Below are 11,486 nucleotides of genomic sequence, written 5' to 3' on the forward strand. Positions count from 1 at the left end.
ATCCAATTAGCACCTCATTTTTAAAGAATTGATACGATGCTAACTAATGTTTTTGGTGTAATAAATGTGTCGCATATGCTGCAAGACGTAAAACAATACCTAACTCAAAGAATGTGACTGCGTCACAACCGAATCGATATCAGGATCATAGAGGAAGGGCTCCTGCTCAGGACAGTACTGATAAAGATGTTACGAGGGCAATCACTATCCGACAACAAGAAATTTATACCAAGAAAAGACACTCCGGCAAAAGGTTTATCTCACGAAGCTTTAAAAAGTTTAGGCTTTGTTACTGGAGTATATTAAAAAACGCATGAAGCATAACTCAGACCGAAAGTTGTGATATTCAAAACGATATTGACACTTTTTCAAATAACAATCGATTCTGTCAACCTTAGTTGCGTAAAAAAAACTGTTTGCATAGGTTATCACTGGAGAGCATATACGAAAAAAAAAACTACAGTGTGTACCTTATCATCCTCTACGTATTGTCTAGTCGTGCTGTCAATTTACCTTGCTGGCGATTTCCATACTTTTGTGTCCGTCGTTTTCCTCGTCCTTTACGTAGCATGTCGTCTGCAAGTCGCTCGAGAATTTGATGAAGCGTAAAGTGTGGCAAGGAACACGCATCGGGTCGTTTGTTGCAGTGAACCGGTGCATAAACGTCCGCAAGACTCGGCGCAGTAGGAGGACGATTCTTTTCACCACAGAATGTAAGTGGCAATGTCACTCGCTTTGGTCGAATGAGCACCTTTGAATTGGAACGAGTGGCAGTCTTTAGCACTTCGGTATAATTCTCAAAATTCCATCGTTTCATTCTAACCAGTCTCTTTGAACTTGAAGCTGGGTGTTCTTTGAGCCGCAAATGAACAAGATCACAGCTTTTGCCGCTTGACAGCGTCGAACATTCTCCATTTAGAAAGAATGACAGGCAGTACGTGCCTGTTTGGAAGGTATAGGGGATGCGATCTGGAAGATTCCACGACGGAAGAATGGATGTTGGACAAGCTTTTAGGTCCATAGTCGTTCCTGCTGTCACGGACTTTGGCATAAAGCTGTATAAATCAACAACTGGTACGTTGTGCTTCATTGGCTCAGTTGTAGCCATCAGGACATCGATTCCACCACGCTTTTTACCAAATGTGCTTGACCCGTAACCATCTCGTGGTCGTAAAAGGTAGTTCCCGACCGGAAGCTCTCCTAATGTAGAAAACAATGTCGAAAGCCACTGGAATTTGCATGAAGGGCTGCTTAATCGCAATCGACATGTAAGTATTCCCTTTCACTAAGCTACAAACTCAACGTATACAACAAACACGTACTTGAAAAGCTCAAGAGGGAGGACCTGGTCGGTATGTTCTCCATAAATAAGCGATGCTGGAGAATACGTTTTGAAAGACGTGATTGCATTGGCATCGGGATGCACACGAGCTACTAAAATAGAAGAGCCTCCACGAAGCCACGAATGTAGCCAAAAGCGACATCGTTCACTTAGTGTAAGCTGCTCCTCAATCCCAAGCAAATGATAATCGGGTTTGATAAATACGCTCAAGGGTGTACTGCTTCGGTTCGTGGTTCCTCGGTCTAGCTCTCCTTTCGACAATGATCGATCAAACAAACGAGCGTGTGTTGTACTGCGCACAAGAATTCGTCTCTCGTGTAGTTGCCACACATAGTACGACGTCTGTCCACCAGTCGATCCTTCCGTCACGGATTCTGTCTGTAGCCAATGCGTCAAAAGAATCTCGCAAAACGTAATTCAAATAGCAAAAACTCGGACCTCCCAGCGTGACAGCAAAGCAACCCGCCCGGCTTGAATAATCTTATCGCGCGTGCCGAACGACTCGCCCAGAAGTGGCTGATCAAGAAAGACGCGCTTTTTCGGAGTATTGCCACTTTGATTCATGCCCGTTCGACATGTCATTGGAATTCCCCAACCAGTAGGCTTTAGAATATTACACTTGGTTCAGTATATAGTTAAGAGAATATTCACATGCTTTCAAAGAACGTACAACATGAGCAAAGCGCGTTGATGAGTCACTGTCAAAGAGTGTCACTAATGTCGACGACGAAATGGCCAAGTCACAGTCGTGTGTCTCCATTAATTCTTTCGCTTGCACATCCGTGGAAATGGCTTGGCGTGGTGAAACCACGTTCCTCGCAATGTCGTCGCTATTATCAACAGGAGACCACAAAGGCTGGCCAGGTCCAATGGCCGTTGAATTAATCGTACAACATGTACCTCGCGAAGCCACTTCATGAGCTTTTATTGCGGCAAAACTAGGACCATCGAGACTACGACTTGTTGCAAGCTCGATTGCCAAACATGGTTCGAAATATCGTGGATACAAGCGATAAATGTCGTTCCAACACTGATCAAGCATTGTGGTACACTAGAATACATCCAATTAGTCAACTTGTATGAAATCGTCCTTTATTATTCTACACACCCACGATTCAGCAGCTTCGGGGACTTTGGTATCATTTACAGCAGCTTCCGTAGCCAGGCCTCTCATTATCATCCTACAATAGCTCACTTGTTCTTGCTCGACCATCGCGGTCAATTCGTGCCACTCTGTAGTCTCCTCTTCCGAGAGTGCGAGCACTTCTGGTAACCCCCGCTGCACTTGGTCAAATGCATGAGCACACAAAACAGTCAGTACTTTCGCCGTTTCACTATCAATACTTTCAATACTAGTACTAAGATCCAAACTGCACCTGTTGAGCTTGAACACACTTGCGTTGTAGCTTCAGATATTGTTCATGTTGCGCCACGGACAATCCCGAGATCCGTCGACGACCATTATCGAGCTCCAGCATCGTCTCGGGAGCTTGCATGCGGTGATTTTCAATGGCTTCGACGAGCAATTGCACCAAATTCTTTGATTGGTGTTTTATCTTCATCGGCGTCGTGCGTTTATGAGTTCGAGTTGACGCATTCAATGGTGTAAGAATTGTTTGCCGACTCGTCTCGAGGGATTCGTAAAGACGCGACTCATGGACGTCTCCTCGAATGGAATGCGCTTCATAGTCTTCGATAGTAAAAAATGCATCGCCGCGGTTTTCTAAAGGACAAAAAGGGCGACGCTTTCGGCCAGCAAATAATTGGCGAGGAACAGCAAACGTAGTCGCTGAGTCCATCCTGCTTTGAATGAGAATTATGTGTGGATCGATGTTACTAAATCTAATTTATCGATATTTCTTAGCGTTTAGTATGTCGCGAATTTCAAATGCTCGTATTATTAGTTGAAAATGTCAAAAGAGGAACGATAGTTTTGGTATATTAAAGCTAGCTTGGCCTCAGATTTAGTTAAAATTCATGTCGCAAAAATTGCTCTTGTATTCTGAATCTTTCATGGAAATTTTTGTCACACAATCTATCATGGGAATCGTTAATCTCCCCTCAGTTTTTCGTAAAATCCCCTCAGGTTGATATGATTGGCTATCTTATGCATGCATAGTGCTGTAGCTTGCTGCCTTTCGACGTCAAGTAATTTTGTGCTCAATTTGCAATCATTCAGTCCAGTTCGCGTTTGCGTTCGTTCGTTTGTGACTTTTGTTCTAGCGGAGCTACCTCGCTCCTAAAGTCAGAGGAAGACTTATAGACTCAAGGAGTCTCTTAGTTCTATATAACTAATGGGTTTAATAAATCAAAAAAAATCCCCGATTTTTTTAGCCTGTATTGGTTCTATACCATTCAAGGTGTCTAATTCGACATCCGACAAGAAGTTATGTAACTCAACTTCCTTTACCAGCAAACGTTTACGTGTATCTTCACGTGCATTAGAAGGGTTTGACCCAGAATGCCCTGGCGAACCGCCAATAGTGTCATTATTGACACTCACCTCGGCCAACCACACTCGGTGGAATTAGACGTGCCCCTCCACGATCTCAGGAACATTGCACCCTTGAGGTCCTGGCGAACCGCCAATAGTGCCACGACTGACACTCAGTATGGTGCCACCTCGGCCGACCACACTCGGTGGACTTAGACGTGCTACTCCACATATTTCAGGGATATTACACCCTTGATGACTCGGCCTTAGGCCAACAATGATTTCAGCATTAAGTGAATCGTTATTACAACGAGTGTCACTCGACGGAGTACGTACCGTTCCACTTCCTTCTTCTAATTCAGGCTCAAAATTAATGTTTTTACTATTGGAGTTTACTAACTTAGACATTTCAACGTCTAAAGCACTGACAGACTCAGTCAATGATCCACCCAAGAGCGCTTTTTGTTGCCTAGTAAAGGTGGGTTCATGACTCTTTAAAACTTTGCTAGGAACATTGTGATGGCGCCTAAGGTCTTAGAACTTTAATCCATACATGGCCCATGGCGTTCAAGCCAGGCCCCGTGCCATTACGCACCGAGCTAGTTGGGCTACGTCTTGTTTACTCTCACCTCCTGGTGGTTCAAGAGAACCTAGGTCTTCCCCAGTAGGGCGCCCCGCAGCTACTGGGTATCGACGTTTTTCTCGCACCGTACCAGATTTCTTATATAGGTCGGAAATATGGTGCTCTTTCGAGCTTTACGCATATTTCGTAGGGGGTAGGCCGGACGTAAATGTTTTGTGCTTTCGCATACATAACATCTACAGATATTATTATGCTGTTCCACCGGTTGAAAAGCCTCATCTCCTTCCTCAACGAGGCTTAGGTACACGGGTTTCGGTCTATTAGACGATACCCATGTGCTCGAAGAGCTTATCGGTAAACAGGCGTGCTAATGCGAGCATACTTTAGCGCGTAGCGCCATGACAACGGCCTCTTCGAAAGGAGCAGGGTGAGATCGGAATAATTCCGTCGGGGCAACGCCCTCATTGAGACCCCCCATAAAGATTGTTACAAGAATTGCTTCTTGCATCGGGTCTTGATACATAGATGCAATGAGATTTCTCAACTCCTGGACAAAGTCTCCTGGGTGCGTTTACCCTGTCGAGTCGCTAGGAGCCGTGCTCACATGCGAAAAGCCTGATCAGGCGGTGCAAACATGCTGGCCATTGGCTGTTTCAGTGAATCACATGAAGGGAGAGCGTCGTTTAAGGACGTACTGCTCGATAGTGCCCACTTTATCGCTCTTCCTCTGAGTTCGAAAATGGCCATAGCCACCTTTTGCGTTGTGTCAAGAACAAGGCGAAATCAATGGACATCTCCATCTGCTTGATCCAAAAAGGGAAAATTTCTTTTTCTTTTCCCTCAAATGTCTTTACATTGACAGCTAGAGAGCGAGCCTTCGGCTCTGAATTAGTTACAGAGATGTACCGGGTTGGCATAGATACCGCTAAATGATCTTGTACCCGGCCGATTCATATCGCATGAAGGCTTCAGCCTTGCATGCAGAACCTCTGGTCCCTGGGAGATAATGATCTCCAAACATTTAAGCCCAAACAAAGTTTTGAGCTTGTCGTAAGCTGCGTGTTGCGCCTCTAAAAGTTCTGGAATCCCTTCCATTTCTGTTAAGGCTTAGTCTTATAAAGAATCAGGCGTAGATTGACTGTGAGTGCTACCAGGTTTAGTGGAGTTTCCTCGCTCCTAAAAGTCAGAGGAAGACTTTTAGACTCAAGAAGTCTCTTAGCTCTACAGAACTTATAGGTTTAACAACTCAGGAAGTCGTACAAGATATTGAAGCTTAATGAATCCTAGTTTAAGGGATTTAGGGTTCGTAGAACCAAGTGGCAACTAGTGCTCAAGAGTATATACCTTAAATTGGCTTATATTTCTTACAGATCAATGCGCAAGTCTTATGAAGGCACTCACGGCGGTAAGATAAAAAGGGGAACTGCACTTTAATTTATAATTTAGATTAAAAAACGGTCTGCGCGATAAAGCGTCAGCCAAGACATTTAACTTACTGGCTTGTATTAAACTTTGAAATCATACTGAGAAGAATGTAAGCCATCTTGCCATTCTTGGCGAGAGGGCGGTGGGTTTATTGCGGTCCGCAGTAATGCGTGATCCATATAAACCACAAGTGGTTCGGTGCTGAATTGGTGCACGCGAAACTTGCTATCATCGGCAGATTTAGAGACATGCCGGAGCACCTCAACTAAGGATACCTCCGCAATTTTTTCTGATGGCCTCGAACACCTCGTTCGAAGGCCCGACATCTTCGTTAGGATCTGATATAAAGTTCACTCGTTTAGACGTGCCTCTAATCGCTCTAATCTGTCGGGTCCTCGTTCTTCGACTCACCGCGACCTTTGACTGGGATGCGGGTGCCGTTGCTCTCCTCGCAAACGCACCCCCTCCATCAGCACCAGGCTCTAGGCACTATGCCGGTTTATGCGACGCTTTACTTTCTGTCAGCTCGCCGTCTACTGACAGGCTTTTAGCTCAGTGCAGGATATTCGGACGCATGACTTCTTGTCATCATCCTTTTCACTACCCTAGTCCCCACGAAATGGGTAGGAGTTGGTGACGTTTGACATCTAGTCAATGCACCCTCACCTATGTTCGACACGACATCCGTTGCATAGGCCTCTCGCAGGAGCAAATCCTTTCCGACCATGCGTAAAGTAGCAACTGTGCGTGTACGCCAGTCTATCCATGGTAGTGTTTGCCAACCATGGCATGTGCGTGAACCCCAGACTAACAAGGGTTAGTATTTTGAAAACCATGGCACGTAACATTAAGACCACTACTAAAAAAGGAATAATTAATGTATTTCCTATGAAAGGAATCATAAATGTAATTTTCTTGAGAGAGCAACAAATATTTTTTTTAATAGTAGGAAGTATAAATATCATTTTCAGAAGAATAAAAAAATAAATATTTTCTCTTATAAGAAAAATAATTAATATTATTTTCTATAAGAAGAAATAAATAAAGAAGAACAAATCTATAACTTCTACTAGCAATTTGACTTGATAGAGGTCACCTCTTCTCGCTTGCCATCCTGGCATAGCGACTAAAACACCGCCGGTCTCTTTCTTAGAGCCGCGAGTTTAATAAATGTTGTGATGCACCCGAATCCACGAGAAGGGTCATCACATGGTCATAGCTTCGTACTCAAGCGCTATAGACCGGTAGGGTTGAGGGCCGAAATTTCGAAACCTCAGAGACCATGCTACCCATAGATACCATAACTCTGAACTTAGGGATAACTTTAGAGTCCGCGTCAGTAGGGCATCGCGCCCCTACTGCACTCTTGCATTTTCGAACCGTCAGTGGCCGATGCAGAGCTCATGCGTCTCGCACGCTGGTTCTTGCCGTCACTCATTGAGAAGAGGGTCCTCTTGCTGGGCTTCTTAGTCCGCGCTAGGACTCTGGCATTGCAGCGAGCCATTATATGGTCGTGCTTGCCGCACTTGTAGCAGACTACGTCCGCATTGCCCAACTTCATAGAAGTGGCATCCAACCTTTCAGCCGACGGCTTTTACCAAGCTGTCGCCGAGGCACTGCTGTAGGATTGATCCTCAACAAAGCCATTTGGATTGCCTATTCCATCGTCGACGGCACCTTTCTGAAAAGGGACTGTCGCGATGGGCCATGCCGTAGTCCGTTCTAAAAGTGGGCACCTTAACGTGCTCCGGAATCAAGCCTACGGTAATGGACGCCGACAGCGAGCGCATCTCTTGCACATACTCTTGCAGAGATCGCTTCGCCTGTCGTACCCCAAAGAAGCGCGCCTGAACCAACACTTCGTTGTTCGGTGGCGAATACATGGCGCGAATCTTTGTCTTAACCATCGTCCATGAAGGAAATGCCTTCCTGTCCGCCATTAGCGCCGAGTAAGCCCACTCTGAGGCCTTACGGCGCAAATACGACATGGCGTGCAACACCATCCGGCTATCGTCCTCGATGATCTGCGCCACACCTCATTGCTTCACAGCTAACAGCTAGTGCGCAATCGTGTGCGCTGCAATTCCATCGAACTTGGGCGGGTCCATCCGAATTGACCTCGGCTGATGCGGCCGGTGAAAAGCATCTGAACAGTCTGTTGAGAGCGTCGTTGCGAGCCTGCTTACGTCTCAGTTCATCCTGAGTCTGAGTGACGGACTCTGCCGCAGCATGGCTCTTTGCCTCGGACGGGATTCTTCGCTATCCGAGCAAGAACGCCTCAAACTGCTTCAACTGAACAACATTTTGCTCGGAGGACTACTCGAGAGCCTGGACAGGGCTTGTTCACCATACGACGTATGCTTACGCAGAATTGCAAGAGCCTTTCGGGCGTGAGTGCGTTGTGCTTTAACGTCCGACTCACCGTTCATGCGAATCCAAAAAATGAATTTTCGCTGCAAGCGAAGTACAGCTTCTTGAGTGCATCGTAAGTAAAGATCGACGTCCTGATCCTGAAAACCTTGCCTGTGCCAGTCCATGTCCATGTCAAGGGACTTCGTTTAATCCACGGCTTAGCGGGGTACTTACATAAGTACTCGCGCAATTATGCCGAAATGACTGTACATCTTTATTCTTTGTTAAAGAGAAATATAAAGTGGTCATGGAAGGCTGACTGTCAGCGTTCCTTTGAGGCTACCTAGCGAAGCTTGATGCAATCGATCCCCAATTATGGCGATTGCTGGCCAAGACAGACCACTTCATGTGGTCTGTAACGCAAGCGATTTTACAATCGGCTGTGCGTTAATTCAATATGACACAGACGGCGCAGAGCGCGTCGTATGTTATCAGTTGCGTCAGCTTCAGCAAGCTAAGATCAATTATACAGTGCATGACAAGAGACGCCTTGCTCCAAATTATACTGGCAAGTTTAAGGCGCAGAGCGCGTCGTATGTTATCAGTCGCGTCAGCTTCAGCTTGCTAAGAGCAATTATACAGTGCATGATTAGAAACGCTTTGCTCCAAAATATGCACTGGCCAAGTTTAAGGTCGATCTCTTAGGATTTACCGTTCATTGTTGATACGGACAATGCGTCTTTACGCTCGGTGAACAGTCTACATCTCTCGCCACGACTGGCGAAACGGTTGACTTTCTTCGCGGAGTATTTTTTTCCGTGATTAATAAGCCAGGACGCCTTTTGATGCACTTTGGCGCCAGCCAAACTTTGCACCAGCTGCGCAAACCAAAAGTGAGGATTAGTCCACTATCGCAACATTATTCATTCCGTCGTTAAATTACTTTACGACGTAACAAGAGCCTATCAAAAAGGTAAGATTCATAAAGGTTTGATGAATTGCTTTGACTTGCGTCAAAACAATCCCTGGAGGGTTTGTCAACTTTGTATCGATCTGATATAGATCGATACACAACACGAAATGGTCTTCTGTATTATACAGCCATTGCTGACGACACACCTCGTTTCGTCATTCTTACTCACAATGATTTGTGCTTACGTATCATGAGTGAGAGTCACGGTGCACCAATTTAGGGGGCATCGTTGACGTGAGGAGACAAATCTCAGGGTAAGTCGCAAATTCTTCTGGCCTCGCTAGTTCTTCCTGTTCCGGCAGAGTGATGCAGTTCGTATCTATGAACTTTGTCTTTGGATTTCCCGAAGATGCTCACAAGAATACTGGTTCTTGTGTAACATGACTTTGATAAAGATTTTTTTTTGTCCTCACCCGGCTTTTGAAGCCTTGATGAGTCGAACGACGGAATTTTATGCCGTTCGTTGGTCATTCCAATTGATCGAATTAAGTTATCTTTAGTGAGCAACCGGAGTTATTTTGGGAGCGATACACAACGTATTGCGTTCTCTCTCCCACTATGTAGTGTTAGCACTGGGGCTACATTTTCTCTCGAAGTGATCTTTTGGATAACTTCGTTTCTGGGTTTGCATGCTAGCACCACCTGAAACATTCTTTTTGAAGGGACCTTTATTACCGCTTCGTTCATGGTGATGCATTTCAGCATCACACGTACTGCTCTTTCTCTATGGGCTTCCCAAAATGACTCCTTATCAAGCAAGTCCGGGGTTCAAATATCATCAAGAGCAACACTTGATTTGTCTCATCATAACCCAATAATTTGACGAACTCGGCCGCGGGCGGACCAGAAGCCGCTAAGGTTGACCTCGAGTCGGGCAATAAACCGAATCGTAACAGTCACCTTTAATCGGAGTTGAAGGCGAGTTATCCCTGCAGTAGACGCCTGAGCATCGACTAAATATTTTGCATTTCTAGCAGCTACACTTCGCTGTGCAGCTGTCAGCTTTGCGGCGTACAGAGAGTACTATTGTGTCTCCCTCTGTAAGTTTGCACGTGTTGGTTGATATTTCAATCCCGACTTTTGTTTAAGCATGTTTTCAAAGCCCGTGCGTAGTATCATCAGTCACTATCGTAACTGTTCGTAAAGGATGGAACGGGGTGTCCCGTAGCATATGAATATTTTTTTTAGGGAAAGTAGAATACACAATGTTTCCTATAATTGGCCTTTAAAAGATTCTTTCCTATACAAGGTAAGAAATGACGAAGTAAAAAACTAAAATTATTCAATACGTTTTAGTTTTATTTTCACTATTACCAAATTTAAAATATAAAAGCAAAAAGACAATCGTTCTGTTTATTGGTGGGTTTAACTCAAGTTCAAATTAAACCTGCGAGCCACTGCTAGATGCACGAATGAGCGGTGCGCAAAGAGTCGCTATACATAGTATTCAATTAATGTATTAAAGTCAGTAGATAGAAGATCCTTACGTTCGACTTCAATTTTTTAACACAGCTCTACTTTTCTTGTACGATAGCCTTTAGTTTCGACATGTAATAGCTAAGACTTCTTAGCTACTTAGAACCTTCTCTGCACGTCGCGTACATAAAGTTTTCGTAGGCACCTCATCTTAACTGTTATCAGTGCAGGTTGGCTAGCACTGAAACAGTATTAGCGTAAGGTGCCCCGTTTCTGTGATGATGCTATGCACAAAATCTATAAATGTTGCAGGAAGGCATTGTTGACTTTAGCTGAGATTAAAACAAGCGTCCTTCGAAGGTGCACGAGCATTGCTGATGCAAAGATTTTTTTTGTGCTTTGAATGGAAACCCCTGAATCCTCCAACAAAGATTCATTAAGCTCTACGAGCTTGTACAACTCACTCAATTTTTGAACCTATTAATTTTATAGAACTAAGTGCCTCTAAGCCTGTAAATTTTTGAACCTATTAGTTTTACAGAACTAAGTGACTCTGAGCCTGAGTACTCTAAGCCTGAGTACTCTAAGCCTGAGTACTCTAAGCCTCTTAGCCTTCCTCCGACTTAAGGAGGAAGGCAGCTCCACGACATCCGGGAGTACTCGTTATCAATTTACACCGTCTCTTTCTTCTGGAAAATTGACTATACGTTAAGTCGCTTAAAGCGCATGAAAGCGATACAATCACTGTTCGCCTAGCGACTGGGACTCATGTCACTGTTCCTAAAGTTCCGCTGAACTTAGGCATAACGCTTCTGAACTTTGACAGTGTGGAACTCTGTCTCGTCGTTGATTTGAGTTCGAAATATGATCTTGTCGTTGGTATGGCCTGGCTTGAACGCAATGAGCCATGAGCCATGGATTGATTGGAGGTCGAAGACCTTAGGCGCAACGCGCAATGTTC

The 11,486-nt window shown here is 44.8% G+C and overlaps 1 protein-coding gene across 1 annotated transcript; it reads right to left on the reverse strand.

The window, feature by feature from the left end:
* Positions 1-206: 206 nt before the first annotated feature.
* Positions 207-3,141, reverse strand: CCR75_006768 (uncharacterized protein; the record flags this gene model as incomplete). Its single annotated transcript, XM_067964836.1, has 6 exons — positions 207-1,247; positions 1,323-1,720; positions 1,781-1,945; positions 2,013-2,393; positions 2,451-2,621; positions 2,719-3,141. The coding sequence occupies 6 exons, from the start codon at positions 3,139-3,141 to the stop codon at positions 482-484; spliced, it is 2,304 nt and encodes a 767-aa protein (XP_067819571.1). The 3' UTR covers positions 207-481.
* Between the last annotated feature and the right edge of the window lie 8,345 nt (positions 3,142-11,486).

Source organism: Bremia lactucae, linkage group LG9 (assembly GCF_004359215.1).
Source record: "Bremia lactucae strain SF5 linkage group LG9, whole genome shotgun sequence".
NCBI lineage: Eukaryota > Oomycota > Peronosporomycetes > Peronosporales > Peronosporaceae > Bremia > Bremia lactucae.